We start from the raw sequence: 21,323 nt of genomic DNA, 5'->3' as shown, positions 1-21,323 counted from the left end.
AAGATCCCTAAAAGTAGTTTTTAATTAAACAGTTTGCCTAATTTACATTGTAAATATATGTGTGTCTGCAGGAAATGAGAAAATTCCTATAAAATTATTTTGGACTCAACTTTTGAAAAGGTACAAGTTTACCATAGAACAAATGAACCATAACTTTATATTTAAAGTTAAAAAGTAAAATATATTAACTTCTCCAAAAACATAAAAGGAAAACTTCCATGTATCATGAGGTGATGTTCAGGGAAGATCAGACATTTCTAGTATTTTTATCCAGAACATAAGAGGGAAATTAATCTTTATTGACTCTTGCCCCTTCACTTCACTGTCCAAGCAGTCATTCCACATCCAAAGAAACCATAGGGAATAAGTGAAAGTGGTAGAAATTGCTTCATCCTTAATTCAATCAAGAGAAAATATAGTTTGAGCAGAAAACTAATAAGACTGTGCTTCCATGGATTTTAGTCTCCAAGCCATTGTTTTCAAATTCAACATACGGAAGACTATATGTATACAGTAAAAGATAGTATAGTATGTTAGCAAAATAAATATACATAAATATACATAAATTATATTTACATAGACCCACAGGTTCCTTTTTACTTATTTGTTAAATTAAGTCCCTGTCTTTTAGAAGGAGCCGTTACAAGGGGACAGTCATAAAACTATTTTCCCCTTTAAATATTTATGATCCAAGGCCCTTTTGTGAAAGGAGCAATGATTAAATGTCTTTGGTATCCTGTATATTATAGTTTATTTGAATTCATATTTGTCCCTGTGCTATACTGAAAGCATGAGATAGTCTTTATAAATTGTTTTTTGTATACTTTCACGTTTTGTGTTTCTTAAACAAAAATTGATATACTTTCACAAGCCATTTTTCAAAACCCACAAGGTCATTCTTGTATTATAATATAGGGCTGTGCCCATGCTTTGGATTCAAAGGCAAGGGAGTGTTTTGGAGTGGGCGGGCTCCTTATACAGCACTTGTCTGCAACTCAAAGCAGCTGTGTCTTTTTCTGGGATTGCATGTCTGCTCCCTGCAGCTGCTGAACAGTCTTGGGAAAAGATATATTTGGTTTTAGCGGTTGCAGACAGGTGGTACATTGATGCCTCTGCATGCTCCAAGTCACCTTTTTGCCTTTCAGTCTGAAGTATTATGCAACCTTATAATAATGTGTATTTTAACGTATTCCTTACGAATCAGTGAGGGATTATATTTGATGGCAGGATAGTGGTAGGGAAAGAAATGCTGGTAGCATAAGTGTATTGGAAGCAAATCATTACCATGTAAATCTTCAGTCACATTATGTGCCTTTTATGCAGTTGAATGAATGTGTTCAGAAAAACTAAACCTTTTGTATATTGCATCTAAGCTATATGATAATTTTCAAAAAAAATTTAAAATGGTTTCCCATTTGATGGTTGTGGGGTAAAAACACAAAAAGATTAATGTACAGTTAAATAATGTAATTAATTTAGACATATATCTGAATGGCTAATGCATATCTGTACTTGAATTTCAGTCTCATATATAAAAGCCATATAATATCTCACACAATACCATTTTATCACCCGACACCAAAAATAAAAATAAAAAATACTGCCGTAGCTGGTGACTGTGAGACCTCCATGGCAAACTAGACAGGAAACACAATTAAGTGTACTAAATCTACTTTAATGAAGTCTTGTCATGAGACTATATTAACAGAATTGTGTAAGTTTGAAGTTACAAACTTTCCCTCACCACTTTTAGGGTGTTCCCCCCCCCCCCAAGTTTCTTTCTCTGTGTGTTAAGTGACTGTAGGCTTCTTTCTCTCCTGTCTGATTGTTCCCTAGCCAGCATCTTTTTCCCTTGTCCTTCAAGGTCATCCACATATTCCATATCATTCACTAAGGATAACATAAATGTTAATTTTAAAAATTCTATCTGAATTTTTTTATAAGATACATATTTACTGTGTTACTTAACAGTACTTAGAAATGGAACTGCCAGCACATACTGTAGCAGATAAAACAGGGCTCTGACTGGAGTGTGATGCGTATTTTTTCAGTAAAAGTACTCTAAAACAGATTAAATTGCCCTGTAGAATAATTTGCTAGGGAACATGCTGTTTTTGACTAGGAGCTTGAAATGCAGAGATGGGTCTCTGCTTTTCATCTATTTTTCACTGCTGCTGTTAAAAGACAGCTAGGTTGGACAAATGGGAACAAGATAGAAAATTATGAAAGTGAGATGATATTGAAAGTTATCAGGTAGTTATATTAAAAAATGCATCAAACTAAGGGAGATACCCAAGATAATTGCATTTGTAAAGTAGTTATTGATGAAAATTTTGATTAAATTCTAGCAGTTCCAGGGAACCATTTTTTATTGGGAACTGCAATACACAATATATAATGGCACATATATATATTTCCTATTGATATAAGAAAAGAACTACCTGAGCAAACTAAAGTTTTGTTAAGGCTCTTGAGTTTGACTTGTAGTGAGAATGGTGGTATCTGACATTACACAAACAAAATTCCCCCCCATTCATATTCGAGACTTGTATTGGTACCCTACTATCTCTCAATCTTTTGAAAGCACAGGCATGAAGAGAAATGTGTTGTGCTGCTGTAAATATAGTCCATGACTTATAACAGTTCATTTAGTGACTGTTCAAAGTTGCAACAGCTCTGAAAAAATGACAAGGCCATTTTTCACACTTATGACCATTGCAGCATCCCTGTGGTCATGTGATTTAGAATAGGATGCTTGACAACTGATTCATATTTGTGACAGTTGCATTGTCCCAGGGTCTTGTCACATTTTGTGACCATCTGATAAGCAAAGTCAGTGGGGAAGCCAGATTCATTTAACAGCTGTGTTACTAATCTCACAACTGCAGTGATTCACTTAACAAATACGACAAGAAAAATCATAAAATGACGCAAAACTCACAACAACTTTCTCATTTATAAACATATTTTTTGGGCTCAATTGTGGTCGTAAATCAAAAACTACCTGTATATTATTCTGCCAATAGAACTGCACCATTTCGTTCAGCCTAGCTTCCTTAACTTAATAGTATTTGAAAGAGATAACTTCCTGACATTAATGCTTAGGGAAGAAAATAGTTTTATTACTTAGCATTGTTACTATCCTGGCAGACTCTTGATAGTAAAGTGCTTTGTCACAAGGGCTTACTGTAGATTCTCAAGATTTTACAGATGAACTCAGTATAATAACCTATTTCAGGTTATTTTTCCTTTTATTCAAAAAGCCAGACATAAAAGCAAGCAAGTTACTTTTGTTAAGAATCTAGTCTTGATTTCCTAATTGCATTCCTTTGTAGATTTAGCAAGTTTATTTACATCCAGAAATATTAAATTTGGACCCTCCCACCTATGCTTTTTTTTAAAAAAATAAAAAGGTATAAATTTTATGAAGATTTAACATAGCTAAAAGATAAACATGAAAATATATAAAAATAAGTTAGAAAATAAAAGGTAAAAGAAAAAGTTTAAAAAACAGTGCAGCTAGAAAAAGTATAATTAAAGAAGCGATTTCCAATCTTCTTTGTAGCAGCTACAGACTTAATTAGCATTACTCCCTCTTTAAAATTACATTACAAAAATCCCTGTCCCATAGTCAACCCTTTTCTCAATCACAAACTCCAGAAATCACCATTTCATTCTTTTTTTTTCCATTTTCAGAGGAGAAAAAAGTCCATAAAAGCTTTCCAGTCTTGTATAAAATGACTTGTTTTACCCCTGGCCAGGCAGATCAATTTAGCCATTTCTGCTAATCCACCTCCTCTTTTCCATTTCTAGATAAACATAGCTGGTTGAGGTTCTGAACTGCAGAGTGATGTAATCTTTCCTCTCTGCTTAATATTATGTGACATAAGTATTTTCTGACTGGAATGCTTATGCACTCTATAATGTTGACTTAATGTATATGAGCACTGCTTAACTTTATAAATTAGAATTTAGGAGGGCCTTACAAATACTAGGAGCAATTTTCTCTCTGTGAGTCGAGCTGCCAGCTGGTTTTACTCTAGTTTGTAAAACCTTTGATCTTCCATGCTCTTCTATCCCTGGAGGCTCATGTGGCTGTACAACAACATCCCACAACACACCTTCGTTTTTGAGTCCTCAGCATTCTTTTCTGGATTTACCTTCAAATCAACAATGCTTCAATATAATTATTGCTGAACCTAAGTCAGGTTTCACAACTCACATTTTGTTTCTTCTTTTTAATTTTATCTCATTTATTTTTCAATGTCTTCCCCAATTCTTGCATTTTTAAGATACTACATCTGATGCCAGTCTAGGATCTGTGGCCCTTCTTTCCCCTGTGGGAACTCTTCTTATATAAAATTAAATCTCTCTCTTCCCATCTTTTCCTTAGTAGCAAAACTAGCACAAAGTGTTTATCTAAATACATGAATAGCCAACAGAAAGATTCAGGCCATTGCACATTTCTTACATCCATTGTCTGGTCTCGATGCCCTCATGGCTTCTGAAACTTTGGCTGCAGTGAACATTCATGAGAGGTCTTTATTGAGACCAAACTGACAATTAGTTACATCTTTTTACACAAATATAACTTTGCAGCAAAGAATGGAATATTCCATAGGAGTTAGTGGCTTCAGTTTTTAATAAATATTAAATATATTTATTATGCCTAAGTAAATTCCATGGTGTAATTTTGCCTCTCTTTTGATTCAGAGTTCATTCAAATGCTGAGACTGACGAATTTAATTGAACCAAAGTAATGGAATTGATCAAACCAGAGTACATATTTTTTTACAACAGTCCAAGGTTAATATTCATTTCATTGCTCATACACTGAAAGAGTTCAGAATTGGGAGATATAATAAAATATTCAAAAATTTATTAATTTGGATTGCTAGATTTCCGGGACCATGGCCCAAGTTACCAGGATGAGGGAGTCTTGGTATGAGATGAGCTATATACCTTATGAGTAAAAATCTCTTCTGCCAAAGCATGACAAGCTTAGTCAGAAGCTTAGTATCTTTAAGTAAAATCCTATGTGGAAGGAAACCAAAAATATGTAGGAAAAAATGCTTCTTCACCACAAGGGATTGCTCTTTACAGTAGCCTATGAAATCAACCTGTGAGAAATCAACAAAAAATATTCAAAACTCATGGCTTTCATTATCAAATATGGATGTGTGTGTGTGTATGTATGTAAAGTTAAATATGCAAAGACAACACTCAGGAGGGGCGCATGGGATATAGACTAGAACTTAATTTAATGTGCAGTGTTTAGAATCATGAAAACAGTTATTTAAAAATGTTTTAATAGTTAAGATTGTCAGTTGCAGATGCCTAAAAATTACACTAAGTATTATGAGACATTGTTTTATTGGTTGTGTTTGTGTTTACATTGCAAATCATTATGAGTCTTTGAGAGTGTAGTAGTCTCAGCATAATGAATGTATACATGTATGCATTACATTTAGCTAACTTAACATGTAGGAAATGGATGTGATGCATGTAGAATGAAATGGGATACTATTATATCTGAGTCATTATTGGAATATTCAGAAGAGGAAAATGGCAGATAGTTTTTACAATCTATTATTTTTTAAAATGTGTTGTATAAAAGTGTTCTTTGTTTTGGAGTGAGGCAGTACCAAGGTTGGGAATGTGTTTGCAGGACTCAGAATAAATTTTGAGGAGGGTTAAGCATGTAACAAAGAGGTAAAGTTTTGAAGTGAGGTTAGGAACTCTTCAGATGTGCTGGAAGCTGGGGAATAGTGCAGCTGCCCTGGCTCTTCTTGATACAGGGAAACAGTGCTATGGTGGTCCTTCTCCTTTTTCCAAGGCCAATCCAACCATTGTTAATAGGGAAAAGAGGTTGAGCCTGAAGCTTCTGCTCTGTGGAGTTCCTCAGGACTGTGCACTCTATTCCTAACAGCTAAATTCAGCTAACTAAATGAGGTTATCCATTGAGACACAGTATGGTATTACCGGTACTCTGCTGAGTCTGGAGTTCCTAGTGTCTGAAGGCTATGAAGGTCTGGATGGAGAAGAACAGGTGTCCACTCAGTCTGAAATAACTGGGTAGCTATGAATTGGGAAGGAAGGTTGGATTCAGAAACTTTTCATCTTTTGCTCTGAATGGATTGCACTTCCTCAGACAGAACCTGTGTGCAGTTTGGAGGTCTTATTGAGATAATAGTTCCGCTCAAAGAGTAACTGACACCTGTGGCCAGGAGAGGCTTTGCACAGATTTTTATAGATTTATTGTATTTACAGGTAGTTCTTGTTTAATCATTCAGTGACCATTTGAACTTGGTACTGAATGGCACTGAACAAGTGGCAGTTACAATTGGTCCTCATATTTATGGCTGTCGCAACTTCCCATGCTCCCATGTTAATGGTTTGTAACCTTCCCTGATGGTATTCCAACAAACCAAGTCAATGAGGAAGCTGGCAGTGAATCACATAAGGTTCTTACTTAATGACAACAATCAGGACTGCTGGAATTGCCATTGCTAAGCAGTGTGACCCCATGGTTTTTTTCAACTTACAATCACATCTCTTAATGGAGTTTCTAGTCCCAATTAGCTTCATGAAAGAAAACTACCTGTATTTAGATTTATTAGCTGCCCAAGCCCTCCTCATAGTAATAGAAATGGGAGGTGCACTTCAGTCTCCCCCCACCCCCACTTTCTACTACTGTAATATATTCTAGTTGGGTCTGCTCTTGAAAAATATTCAGACGATGCAACTTGTCCAGAATGCATTTCAGCAATTCCAGGTATTTCATAATACATTTTTGCCTGCTACTTGAGCTGCAGTAGTTTTCAGTGGGCTCCAGATGCACCAACTTCCACTGAGCTTCCAAGTGCAGTTCAAAGTGCTGTTATTGCCTGTAAAGCTCTACATGGCATAGGACCATGTTACTTGCCAGGCAGTTGATTTCCAATTGCTTGTGCTTGTTGTTTGTGCTTGTGTTATGCCACTTGCCCACTAGAACAGCACCAATCCCTACCACTTTCATAAAGCAATGAATGTATATTGGGTATTTGAGTGAGAATGTTAAGCATACCCTGGTGGTAGATTTGTTAGATTTTTTTTTTCTGAAAGCAACTATGGAAGGTTTTCAGGCCTTGGATATGGATATATTGATAATTTTTTAAGCATATGGCACGTGTTATCCAGGGATCACCAAGGTGGCTGGCTGCCTCTGTGAAAGGAAATTTGGGGGTGGTATTATCTTTGTCCGCGGGATGCCTGAATGCTGGTAGGCAATCGGGGGAGGCTCCTTTCTTGTCCCTATGTGGTTTATTTGCTCATAGGAATCAAGCCATCGACCTCAGCGGTGCGCAGGCCCAGTGTCCTTCCATGTGAGCCATCGCAGCCTCTGGTATATTGATAATCATGGGTGTTTCTTTAACTGTTTTGAATGGTCTTGTAGTATTAATTCATAAAGGGAAACTTCTGGTTGCAAATCTAACATTTATCTTTTCTTCTTTTAGCTGAAGATCCATCTGAAAGCTATGTGAAATTGCGAGATTTTGTATTAGTAAAATTGTGTCAAGATTTACCCTGCTTTTCTCCAGAGAATCTTAAGCAAGGCTTCAGTCAAGATATGGTAACAGAAGCTCAACAGAAGCTGAAAGTAAATAAGGTATTAATAATATTTTAAATGTATCCAATATTGACATTTTGCAAATTGGTGTCCTGTTTGAAGAAGTATTCTATATCCAACTTGGAACTTTGCTAAATAAGATTGTTGTTGGTTTTTCTTTTCCCTTGCAGCTGCAGGGAATGTAGAATGATATAGGCAATCCTCAACTTATGACAGCAATTGGGACCAGAATTTCTGTTGCTAAGCATGATGTCATCACTAGGGCCAGCAATGCTTACAGTCCCGGTTGCCACCGTTAACTGAATTCCATTATCATAAGGTGAGGCAACTACCTGCCCACTTCGCACAACCAAAGACAGTGAGGAAGCTGGCAGGAAGTTGCCTGTCCCAGACTTGCAGGCAGGGGGAGGGAATGAGGAAACACGGGGGAGGGTCAGGGCAGGTTCCCGAGAGGCATAGGTCAGGAAAAGTACATGAGGGGGTATGCAAGAGTCATGGCCCAACTTGGTGAGAGTGTGAGAAAGGCTTGACCAGGGTTGGGAAGAGTGCATGGGGGTCATGACTGAACAATGCAGCACAAGTGCAGAGAATCTGCAGAAGAGTACACACGTGGGGGATACTTATCCCAGTGACCTGTAACCTTCCTGGTTGATGGCGTTCCAATTGACCTTTTGAGTAAGCCAGCAGGGAAGATTGCAAATGGTGATCATGTGATTGTAGAGCACTGCAACCGGTCGTAAGTGTGAACTGCTTGCCAAGTGCCCAGATTGCAATAACGTGACCATAGGGGGTGCTAGGAATGGTGAGAATGCTGAGGACTGGTTATAACTACCATTTGTTCAGTGCTGTCATGACTGAATGGTCACTGAACGAATAGTTCTGGGTCTAGGACTATCTGCAAAGTCCCCTTAGATAAGGAATTATTTACAGAAGGACTACATAGTAACCAAAACTATATATAATAGTTATTGTGTTGAAAACTATTTAGTACAATGCAGCTTCTTTTATTGATAGGTTCTACAAACCCCACAAGTTTTAAGGTAGCATTTTTCAAAGTTATGGTAATATTGTATTGGTTACCAACAGTGAATTTCAAATTGTTGTTGAGATTTGACTTTTGTATAGTTATGCAATAAAATCTTTGAAGAATTTAGGACACCAATTTTCTAGGGAAAAAAGTTCAGAAGGCTCGACTATCTGAAACTTACAAATAGCAAAATGAAAAATCTTTTGCCTAAAATGAAAATGTGAGTAAATTGTACACCTCATCCACATACACACCAGAATTATTTATTTGCTTATTACAATTATGTGCCATGTTTCAATCAGGAGCTTAGGGTGGATGGTCTGCTATGTTTTTGTAGTTTATATCTTGCTGAGGTTAGGCTTTGATATGTTTGAGTTAATATTTTAAACAACCTGGAGTTATGTAGGCTAGGTGATATATGAATGCTACAAATGAATAAATAAGAATTGAGAAAGTTAGGTCCTTGAAAAAGAGGAGAGATTAAAACTAATATGATGAATTTTACAGTGACTGCTGAAATTTAAGGGATGGAAACAGTAGTCAAGAAGAAAAGATAGTAGGCAAGATTTTTAATTTTATACACTGCGAACAATTATTCCAGCTTGTTTTGTCATATGTTTTTCCTTTTACTCTTAGCAACATACACGACGAGTTTATGAAATTCTCCGGTTACATGCAACAGACATGAGTAATGCAGAACAATCCAGAAGTTATAGATTGGATGTAAAAAGAAGATTGATGGGCCCATATAAGGTGCCTTTCTATCATTTTAATTTTTTATTTGAATTTGTCATGAGGGGAAGGAGACCACTCAGACTTTCCCAAATGCCAACTTTCTTTCCTTTTTATTTTGTCTGAATATCCCTTCTCCAAGTTCTTTTAGTTTTCTGCCTCCATTCCTGGTAAGGAAATCTCCAATTAATCTTTAATTTATTTTAGTAGAATACAAATCTATTATTTCATCACAGTGTCAATGAACTGGCAGGAGGTGGTAATGTGGTAATGTTGTTCATATGTGTAAATCCTTTGTTTTCTAGAAAAAGCAAAGAGAGATTGCCAAGATGAGAAGGTGTTTAAGACCAGAAGAGTTGACCAATCAGTTGAACCAAATAGACCTAAATTTACAACATAAACAATTGGAAGAGACGTACCAGCAACTTATTTCAGATTATCGACGAGTCCTAGAACGAATTGCTCAGATCTGAGGATTCTCTATAAGAAACACGCAAACTTCTACCTATTTGCATTGTGAAATACATTCATGATCACTGCTCCACTGCAAAATTTCATGTGACATTTTAATCACTTTCGAAATGACTGTGGTTTTCTGTATTTCGGATTTTTTATATTTTTGTGTTGTAGAGTCTAAAAACTAGTACTTCAATCTACTGGTACTTTGCTGAAATAAAGAAAGTAGATTACAAGCATTAACAAAACTGGTCTGAATCCCTGCATAGTAAGTGTAAAATCTAGCTTACCAATTGAGATGATGTAACAAGATATCAAAGTACAATGGCATAAATATTAATACTCTGTGAAACTATGCTCAGTAATGAGTAAAACAAATAATCAATTTTTGCCTGCATCAAAAATTGAACCCCATGAATGGAAAGTGGATTTATTTATTTAAAACACTTATATAACATTTCAAACTAAAAATATCAAAGCAGTTAATGTTTTGCATTTTAAAGAGTCAAAATAATAAAGGATAAGCTAATATCAGTTAAGCATCTCTTTCATTGAACAATCAAGTCTAATTTGAGCCAGTCTTGCCCTATATAAATTCTCAGACTTTGGTTCATCTTATCACAGTGAAATTCTCTATACAAATGTCTCTATACAAATTATCTCTATACAAATGTCAGAGATAGATTGCACTCCTGCTAAAAAAGAAGTGCCCCAGACCTCTGTTAAAAAAAGATGACCTGCCTATTAGCTCTCGTTAATAAATTATATCCAAAGTTTATTAATGTCATGGTTTGGGACAACAGTGAATCTTTCCAAGTGTGGCTGCCTATCAAAGTCACACCAATAGTACAATATCAGATAGGCCAGCTACCAGGAAATTGCAAAGGACCCCAAAACAATAAAAATTGCAAGCCCTCTCTCACTTTCGAGAATATTGGGATCTATGATCCAAATCACTAAAATCTACAGCATTTCACAACATAATATGAGATGGTTTGACTTATGCAGAACTTAGGTTCAACGTAGAAAGGCATGGCGAGGAATATAAAGCCTAAAACTTAAAGTAGCCCCCCAAAAATGTATGGTCTCTGTCATTCTAATGGGCCCAATGCCTAAGAGTATAAATTGTGATGAATTGGTGTACCAAACTGAATAAAATTAGCACCTAAATAATTTAATGACTGTTACCATTTGTGGCTGAAGTTCACAGATCACAAATAGTATTACAATTTTGCTACTTTCCGTGAGTTTAAAATATAGTGGTTAAAATTTGGTATAAATATGAAGTGTATTTGGGAACTAAAATTCTGTTAACATTATACATACATCCCATGAGAGGGTAGCTTGACCTTCTATGTCAGTGGTGGTGAACCTTTTCGGCACTGAGTACCCAAACCAGAACGTGTGTGCATGTGCATGCCAGAAAACCGAAGACCAGCTAGCCGGTGCACGCATGCCTGTTTTCTGGCTGTTTAGGGGGGCATTTTCAGGCTGTTTTTCAGGTCATTTTTTGGGCCCAAAAGCAGTCCAACAGGTTTTTCCCGGCTGTTTTCCAGTGCTCCAGCACCTGCGAAGATCAGCTGGCCGGCGTGCATGTGTACATCAGAAACCATAAGAGCATGTGTGCCCACTGAGAGGGCTCTGTGCCATACATTCGCCATCATGGTCCTATGTCAAATCCTTGCCTTAAGGTTAATTTAGCTTGATCTGGCCCAAATGGTAGATCAGCAGAACTGGAAAGCCACGACATAATTTCTTTTGGATTGCTTTTTACCCAAGAGTATTTGAAATTATCTGCCAATGTTAGGTGGACCAATCTAATACAGTTGCAGAATAGCTTTATCCAGTAAGTAAAAATATTTATCCGGGTTTGCAGAATAAATATTGATCTCGGTTTTGTTGACTCCTGCTTTCTGCCGAAGTCAAATTATGGAAGCAGAAAGGTGTAGATGGCAAGGGTAGAACTGAGCTCCAATTTTATTGGTGAGGTGGGGGATATTGGGCTTTTATCAGAATCAGCTGACAAACCAGCTATTAGCTACAAATTATTAGTATATTTCTGATCTCAGTTGAAAATGTGGCAATTAATATTCTTAAACTCATTTATAATTTGGTTGGTAATTTGCCTGGCTGCTAGAAAGGACAATAGAGACCCTATTCAGGTGCCTCAATCTTCCTAGTAAGATTCCTCGGAGTAGCAGGAAGGACAATTTCTTCATTGTAGCCGTGTGTCTGTGGAACTTCACCCTCAGTTTGTAGACCTACTGGTGGTTTGTAATTCAATGTATTTTAATTATTTCTGCTCTCCTGGTATTATAGTAAATTTGTGGCAGCTGACTTCCCCACAAATACTTTAATCTCTGTAATAACATTTGTATGTTATTTGCTTTGCACAGTCTTTATTGCCCAGAAGGATGGAGTATAAAACATCAATAAATGCAACTTCAAAACTTCTGGGGCAATGGCAGGACAATATACAAAATCCATCCTACAATAGTTGGCAAAGTGCAACTACCTGGACTAGCTCTGTAGTTTTCTTGACAAGGATTTTTGGAAGGGGTTTGCCCCTTACAGCTGAGACAGAAGGACTTGCTCAGGATCACTCAGCTGGCGTGCTTCCTGTTTCTAGCCTGATGCCTTAACCACTATACTAAATGGGCTCTTAAGTCAATCATCATCATCACACGGCATTTGGAATGCCAGTACTATAGGTAGTCCTCAATATATGACTGTAATTGAGCCAAAAATTTATGTTGCTAAGCATGACATTTGTTAAGTATATTTTGTCCCATTACAACCTTTCTTGCCACAGTTGTTAAGGGAATCACTGCACGTGTAAAGTTAGTGACACTCGTTAAAGAGAATCTGGTTTCCCAATTGACTTGGCTTGTTAGAAGGTCGCAAAAGGGGATCACATGACCCTGAGACACTGCAGCTGTCATAAATACGAGTCAATTGCCAAGCACCTGAATTTTGATCATGTGACCATGACCTTGGGAATGCTTGCAATGGTCCTAAATGTGAAAAATGGTCATAAGTCCCTTTGTCAGTGCTGTTGTAACTTTGGTCACTAAATAAACTGTTGTAAGTCAAGGACTACTTGTATATTATCTGTGGAAAATACAGCAGCTCCAGCCATTTAGTGAAAAGCATCACCATATTTTCACTTTACTCACTGCCTTTTGGGTGGAGGGGGCTCCGTATCCCATTTTTGGATAAAAAGGTGAAGAATTTAAGGGGATGCCTGAAACAAGGCAGGTGGGTGAGTCCCAAGTGAGGGTGATTTGGAGCGGGCAAGACCAGGCTTAAGGAGAAGAGCGGCAGTTGCACATTTTGCACCTTCATAATTGGGAAGGATCGAGCCCTGTTAAGCCGTCAGAATTGAACCTTTTAAAAAGATGTGGTTGCTTTTGCTCAGCTTGCTGAGCAAAACGAAACTTGCGCTTGCACTCCCCCGCGTTCAAAAAAGCTGTGTGATTTTTCCTAAGAAACCAAGAGTATTGAAACATTTCAAGGTTTCCTTCAAAGGAGAAAGATACCAACCATCCTTTTCTACATTGCCCAAGGAGTGCTGCTGGCTTCCACTATAGCTGTTTACAATATGTCTCAAAGGTGCTTTTTCAAGAGGAACTGTACCTTCTATTTTTTCTTTGAAGATGTTTTGCTTCTCATCCAATAAGCTTCTTCAGCTCTTCAGCTTCTTGGATGAGAAATGAAACATTTTCAAAGAGAAACCAGAAAGTCCAGTTATCTCTTGAAAAAGCACCTTTGGGACAACCATGATCTGGATGCCTGAGCATCTCCATAGACATTTAACTGTACAACAGTTGCAAACCCTTTTGTGTTTTGGCAGGCTACTGTCTTTTCAGCAGGATTCTTGACAGAAAGGAGAAGAATACATTTCCGAGTTGGTAATAGTGTGTGTGTGTGTGTGTGTGTGTGTGTGTGTGTGTGTGTGTGTGTGTGTGTGCTGTGTAGGTAGGCAGACACACAGACATAGACAGACAGACAGAGGATATAATATACACACAGTAACAATGCGTGTATATCTGTGTGTATATACACACACAGGATTTGTATACACACACACTGTTACCAACTCCGACATGTATATACTGTATAGGAAACCCAAGCTTGTCGTTTCTCTGTAACCTGCTACCACAGTTAACTTCTCTGCTCTTCATCTATGGAGATCCTCAGGCATCCAGGTCGTTTGGGACAACTTTTTTCAAAAGGCAAGCAGCTGGACTTATTGGGTTTTCCTTGAAGACGTTTCGCTTCTCATCCAAAAAGCTTCCTCAGTTCTTCAGAGAAGTGAAACGCCTTCAAGGAAACCCCGAGAAAGTCCAAATTGGCTTTTGGAAAACAACAACCCTTCACGCTCCTTGCTCTCCAAGCAAATGCGTAAAAGGAAGACGAGCGACAGCTGAGAGGGGGGCGTGGCTTCCCCTCGGCACCTCCCCTTTCCCTTTCGCGCGCCCGTTTTTGTCCCCTTCGTTGAATTGCCGTCTTCTCCCGGCTCAGTGGCGGTCCATGGGTGGGAGTGTAGCACCGCTCCCACGTGACCGACGAGTTTATGCAAAATGGCGGCGCCCAGAGGTGCTGTTGGTATGCTTCGGCTGTTCGCGGGTAAGTGCCTTCTGTTATTTTTCTCAGAGCCGCCTGCGAAGAGCCAACATTCCACACGCGAGGAAAGCGGATGTCTCGTATGCACGCCTGAAAGCTGACTGATAATAACTTTTCTGTCTAGCAGGAAGGACCCGATTAAGTGTTTCTCCTTTTATTTAGCAATGCTATTATTTTAGAGAAACTCAGAATTTCCAAGTTTATTAATTGTCGGGGGGAGGGGAGGGAATCCAAAGAGTTACAGCAAAAGTAACTGATGTACTGTACAACACCCTCTTCTCCCTATGACGGAAGTTTTGCTTTAAATTTGCTGCTGGGATATTTAATTAAGCATGCTTTCTTGTTACTTGTGCTCCATCCTGACTAGAAATTATGGTATAGGGATTAAAGATTCCTGTAACTTCATAAACGGAATATATGCTTTAATCTGAATTGAAGTTTGCAAATCTTGATCGGTTATCTAAAGTGTGAGTTGAGATATACCGTACCTAAAATACTTTAGCTCCAGTTTGTACAAATTTGATCCTACACTGTATTGCATCAACAGAATTTGTTTAGTAGCTGAATAGCTGATTTTCAAAATTTAAACAGCATTGGAGTTGGTTAGTACTTGAAGGAAGAACCACTGGGGAAGAAGGCAGTGGCAAACTGCTTCCATATTGCTACCAAAAATAATGGTAAGTGTAATACTGTATTGGATTCTATGGAATCGCCAGGAGTCAGATTTGACTTGTAGGAGGAGTTGCCTTCGTAGACTTGTGTATTATATTCTTGGACTTCCATTGAAGATTCTTATAAGTATAGGTTTGCAATGGCAATTGCAGCTAATGTGTTTCTTTGATTGCAAATTCTAACTTTTGTTGGATTGAAAGCTATGTATAGGAGTAGAGCGAAAGAGGAGATTTCTGATGAACTTGGATACTTTTTCTTTAAGAAAGCAAATGTGAATATAAATTTAAAGCAATTCATAAATTATCTGTCTAAACTCTGGCATAGCCTGTCTACAGGAATGTGATTGATTGCACTATTGGAGTAGATTGTAAATGTTCTGATTATGCATTGGAACAGTTTTCAATTATTAATAATTTCCTTAGAATAATATTATAATTTTTAATAACAAAAATCAGGATAATATCCTCTGAAACAAATCTTAATGGTCATGAGAGCCTGCAGTATCCTTATATGCACTGATTTTCTGATTTTAAAAAGCTAAATCATTATGAAGTAGGCACTCTCTGCATCTTCTGATAAGTGGCTCTCAATCTTTTAAAATATTCAGTTTCAGATAAAAACTCAATTTATATTTGGAATTCAAAAACAAATAGGAAAGTTATAGTTGTATTTGTGTCTCCTTGAAAGTTCAGATGTTGACCTGTAAAACAACAACAGTGTTTACAAGTAGCCATTTGATATATCACTTCTTGCTTCCATGTTTATGCTAGTAAAGCATGTTTATTTCTGCTGCTGAGGGAAAAAGTTACTTTAATAAGCTGCCAAGCTATGGTTAATATGCTTGAATGTATTTCCTTGCTAGTATGTATTCCAGCTTATGTTAACAAGTTGAGTGCCCATATTAGAACTTAGAATATAGAATCATAGGGCTGGAAAGGAACTTGGTCGTCTTCTAGGCGGGACACTTTATGTCATCCTGGACAAATGGTTGTCCAGTCTACTTTTGAAAACATCTACTGAAGGAGTACCCACAAATCTGGGAAGCAAGCTATGCCATTGATTAATTGTTCCCATTGTCAGAAAAGTTCCCCTAGGTTGTACAGAATTTCTGTCATATCCCAGAAGATGAATGTAAGGCAGAACTTAATTTTGGCCATTTATACATGCATACCCATATGTAGATATAAATAGATTGCATTTTTTGTTATGTATTCTGTACTCTTGCACTGGGACAATAGAATCCCTCTGATGATCTGATAATTAACTATAACAATTAACAACGATAATAAGAGAGTAGGAATGGCCTAACTGTGAAATCATACCGAGAATAAAGTTGCAATAACATCGGAGTGTATTTGAAATGAAAAGGATGGAATTCAGCGAATGTGTTCCACCAACTGTATCTTTTTGTTAGCAGAATGAGATAGAGATAAAAGAATGTTTAACAATTCTCATTTCCTCCTATAAATTTTATTGATCCCCCCAGGTAGTTCTTGCTTAGTGACCACAGTTGTACCAGGAACTCAATCAGTAAGTGCCATGGTCACTAAGTAGAAAATCACATGATGCAGCAGGCTTAGGACCTTACTTCCCTTAGGTCAGGGGTCCCCAACCCCTGGGCTGGGGCCCACTACTTGGCCACAGCCTATTTAAAACTGGGCTGCACAAGCAATGGGCTGGTGTGCACTTGCACATACAGCTCCAGTCACACGAGGTCAAGCTGCATGTGTGTGTGCCATACCGCCATTCACACAAGTCGAGCTGTTTTATTCATTTGCCATCCTCTAAATCAAGGGTGTCAAACTCAAGGCCCATGGACCGGATCTCCCTGTGGGATGCTTAAATCTGGCCCATGAGGCCAGCAATAGCAAAGGACCGGCCCACGGTGCCTCTGGCAGCCAAAATGGGGCATGGGGGGGCGCGCAAGTTCCCCCCACACCTTGTTTTGGTCAGCAGGGTGCTTCAGAAGGTGTCCATCCTGTCTCTGCCCCCCACCAAGCCAGCCGCGGAGGAGAACTACAATGCTGATCTGGCCCAGTTTAACACCCACGCTGGTTCCTCCCATTTTCTTCTTCCTCTTTCTTTAAAATAATTGTGTTTGTTTCTGCAAGACAACCTCTTCAGAGTGGATTCGCTCTATTCACATATTCAAGAGTAATCCTAAACTTGCCCAATAAATGTAATTCAAGAATTGCATCTTGCAGTCTGTTAAGAATTGACAACACAATCCTATATATGTCTACTCTGAAGCTAATCCTGTTGAACTGAACAGGCTTCTTCACATGTGTCAATATGGTTAGACTATGCCTGAAAAGATATGCATTTGCATATGAATGAAACAATCATTTCTGATTTGTGGGATTTCTGTTCACTTTAAGGGGAGGAAACAGGATAAATTTGCCCTCTTTAAACTCATCATTTTCTATGCTGCAGTAAGGAGATGCAGTGTTCCAATATTTTCTAAAAGAGGTAAAGAAACAGATGCATTTCTTAATCATAAATTGAATGCATTCAGTATTAACCCTCCTTTCTCCCATGCATTCACCTAAATAAATGTACTGAGGGTAGAAGTGTAAAACAAAGAAAAAGGAAATTTCACTGAAATCTGCTCAAATTTCCCTATTGATGTTGAAAACCATCAGTTGTAGCATTTTATAATTTTCATATAATTTATAGCCTAATATATATATTAATAGTTTCCTGAAGATTCCTGTTAATACAGGAATATTATGGATATTAATATACAGGATATTATGTGATAATAACCTGTTCTTTTGACTGTCAGTTCATATCATTACTTTAGGTCAGGGGTGTCAAATTCACACCGTCATGGCAACATCATATGATGTATTGGGACTTTACCCCCTTCGCTAAACCTGGTGTAGGCATGGCTAGCGTGTGACGTAGCTGACCTGTGGGCTGGAAGTTTGACAGCCCTGCTCTAGATGAATACCAAGGCTAAGAACAACCTTCCGGAACCCTATACCCTCTAGATATGTTGGAATGGAAGTCTGAAAGTTGTAATTTCGCCCATCCTGCTAATACATAAAATTTGAATAATCTTTCTACATAAAATATAAATTAATACCAATATCTGCCCCACCCCAAAGCATTCTGAGGCATAAAAAGAAAACAAATCTATTTCTTTTATTTGATTTTTTATGTATTATATGCTTATGCTTTGATATCATTAAAAGTTAGGTAACACATAGGAATTCTAGTTCACTTAAAAGATCTGGTCCTCCTAAACAGGTCTATAGTTATGGATTAATCAAAGTTGACATCTCTTTCAATGTGCTACATTGAAGTGCTACAACCTTCTGAATAAGATTTGGCTACCAATGGACAGACTTCAAGTTTGCTACAACTCTTTGGGTTTATAATATAGTAGAAACCCAGAATCTAGTAGAGCAGCTGATCTCTCCTTTTTTTTTTTTACTCTGGAGGAACCCTTGAAATAATTTTCAGGTCTCAAGGAACAAAAAAGCATGAAAATTTCACAAAACAATTTTTGAAGCAAGAAGCAATGGGTGGAAACTAATCAAGGAGAACTAAGGAGAAATTTCCTGATAGTTAGAACAATTAATCAGTGGAACAACTTGCTCCAACACTGGAAGTTTTAAAAAAGATGTTGGATAACCATTTGTCTGAAATGGTGTAGGGTTTCCTGCCTAGGCAGGGGTTTGGACAAGAAGACCTCCAAGGTCCCTTCCAACTCTGTTATTCTATTCTATTCTGAAATTTACTTCTAACCTATATATTGTTTTACAAATTTTCCATGAGCAGCAAATCAGCAGCCTACATATCTACCATATAAAATTCCCATCATTGCAATCACTAACATTGTGTGGTATACAAAGTTTTTTTTAAAAAAAACAACTGTTGTTCCCATTAGAGTATCACAGAATGGGGGCTTCTGAACAACCCTAGAAAGACTTCACTGGATTTTTGAATGAAAATAATATATGGAAGTCCATGTAATAATGATCTTCGTTGCTGCTGAAATTAAACATTTTGGAATTTAAAAGAACCTTAGCTCTATCCCTTGCTCACCATGTCATAATCCAAAAATATAAATAAGTCATCCTCTGAGGTTATTCAGTTGGTGCCAATCTTTTATATTTGCTGTAGTCCACATTATTTTCTTGTGAGAAAGTTGAAATTCTCCTCAGACTTCACAGGAAGCTCTGCTGCCCATGAATTTCTTTATTTAAGCTGGTGGAATAAATTTCAAAATTAGAACATGCTGTTCCTGATTACAGGCAGTCCTCGATTTATGAACACAATTGAGCCCAAAATGTCAGTTGTTAAGTGAGTTTTGCCCCATTTTATGACCTTTCTTGCTACAATTGTTAAGTGAATCACTGCAGTTGATAAGCTAGTAACCCAGTTGCTAAATGACTGTGTCTTCCCCACTGACTTTGCTTGTCAGAAGATAGCCAAAGGTGATCACATGACCTTGGGACTCAGCAATGGTCATAAATATGAAGCATCTGAATTTTGATCACATGATGATGGGGATGCTGCAAAGGTTATGTGAAAAACGATCATGTCACATTTTTCAGTCTTTTTCTGCCATATCAATCATTGACTTTGGTGATAATGTTGGCGATCCTATTTTTATCAACAGCCACACGAAAAAGTGCTGCTGAGTTTTGTCCAAACCAGTCCCTTAGATTTTGAAACCATGGTATTTTTCTTCTGCCTGGACCTCATTTGCTTTCAATCTTTCCCTGGAGTATTGAATTGAATTGAATTCTTTATTGTCATTGTACATATATACACGGGTGGGATGCTACCGGTTCGGCCCAGTTCTATAGAACCTGTAACTGCGAAGAGCAGCTGACACCAAGCCGGTTCGGTGTTTGGACCACCCATCTGCCCGGGCTCTAGGGTGTTCTTTATTCCTTGCTTTTCCTTCCTTAGCTACTTTGCGCGGCACAGCTGAGGTTGAAAACGCAGGAAACAAGAGGATTTTTAAACATTGTGTACCCGAGCGCAGCGCTTGTCAGCTGTCCAGGCAGCACAGCTGATGATTTCTTGCAAACATTGTACACATGATTGTCCCCAGTTCGGAGAATCGGCAAATCACTCCACCGGCTGGCCCCACCCTTCCCCATCCACTTAGTCCTTACCTGGCATGTGAGCCATCCCACTGCTATTTTTCCTTTTTTTCCCCGACCATCAGCTGTTCTGCTCTGCCAGAAGATTTAGATTAGCTAGAAATCAGGAAATCCTTGGATTTCTTGCTTTCTAGCTAATCTAAAAGCAGAGCCAAACCTTCCTTAGGACTGAAGCTTTTCAGTGCAGACTCAGGTAGACAATTGCAAATAGATAGATTTCTAAGTTAATCTGTGATTCTGTGAGCAACTCAATCTGTCTGCCTGCTTTGGGGTAAAAGTTGCTCTTTTTTTAAAATAAAAAATTCAATATTTACATACATGGTGTGTTGTGAGTTAATTTTGTGAGTTTGCTCGCTAGCAAATTTTATGAGTTTGCTTGCAAGCAAATTTTATGTGACAGACTCAGATAACCGATTGCAGATAGATAGATCGCTAAGTGAATCTGTGGTTCTGTGAGCAACTCAATCTGCCTGCCTGCTTTGCCTGATTTAGGGTAAAACTTGCTCTTTTTTAATTAAAATAATCAATATTTACATAAATATAATATGTACATACAAACCATGCCCAGCCAGTCACATGACCACCAAGCCACACCCACAAAGTAGGCCACACCCACAGAACCGGTTGTTAAGAAATTTGAATCCCACCCCTGTGTATATACACAGAATACATACAACTATTAAGTGCTGTTGTAATTTTAACCGATCACTAAATGAACTGTTGTAAGACGAGGACTACCTGTACTTAAATATTATTGTAGCACCATGTTGTGTCTGATCTTTTTTTTTAATATTTATTGTTTTATCATAAATGCAAAACAGTAAAACAAACAAAACAAAACCAAAGCATACATTCAACCCTAACAACAACAAAGAAAAAAAATAGCATGCAAAAAAGAGAGGAAAAGTGGTCAATTAAATATAACATTTAATATGTAAGATCCACTTTGGCTGCGTTGTGTCTGATCTTTTTACAAGTAAGAATAATATACCTATATCTCTTATCTGATTATTCTTTTTTCAGCAATAATTCTCCAATCTACTAATTTGCTCTGTTTTCATTCTGTTGATGAAGGATT

The 21,323-nt window shown here is 37.7% G+C and overlaps 2 protein-coding genes across 6 annotated transcripts in view; both read left to right on the top strand.

Moving 5' to 3' along the window:
• The window catches only part of HAT1 (histone acetyltransferase 1), a 30,529-nt gene extending 20,457 nt beyond the window's left edge, over positions 1–10,072 (top strand). For all 3 annotated transcript variants that reach the window (XM_087919940.1, XM_026697056.2, XM_026697055.2), the window contains exons 9-11: positions 7,497–7,648; positions 9,273–9,389; positions 9,674–10,072. In XM_087919940.1, coding sequence (XP_087776066.1) covers positions 7,497–7,648; positions 9,273–9,389; positions 9,674–9,841 — 437 coding nt within the window. In that variant the 3' untranslated portion in view covers positions 9,842–10,072. The remainder of the gene's footprint in view (positions 1–7,496; positions 7,649–9,272; positions 9,390–9,673) is intronic.
• Positions 10,073–14,299: 4,227 nt separating this feature from the next.
• Positions 14,300–21,323, top strand: part of METAP1D (methionyl aminopeptidase type 1D, mitochondrial) — an 86,815-nt gene continuing 79,791 nt past the window's right edge. For 2 of the 3 annotated variants that reach the window (XM_087919939.1, XM_026697053.2), the window contains exon 1: positions 14,305–14,453. In XM_087919939.1, coding sequence (XP_087776065.1) covers positions 14,408–14,453 — 46 coding nt within the window. In that variant the 5' untranslated portion in view covers positions 14,305–14,407. Of the gene's footprint in view, positions 14,454–21,323 lie in introns of all 3 variants that reach the window. The other variant, XM_026697054.2, reaches the window with a different exon arrangement.

The sequence above is a fragment of the Pseudonaja textilis genome, chromosome 1 (assembly GCF_049901715.1).
Source record: "Pseudonaja textilis isolate UNSWEBS1 chromosome 1, rPseTex1.2, whole genome shotgun sequence".
NCBI classification, from domain to species: Eukaryota; Metazoa; Chordata; class Lepidosauria; order Squamata; family Elapidae; genus Pseudonaja; species Pseudonaja textilis.
The sequence above is the reverse complement of the archived record's forward strand: the minus strand, read 5'-3'. Positions and strand labels throughout refer to the sequence as shown.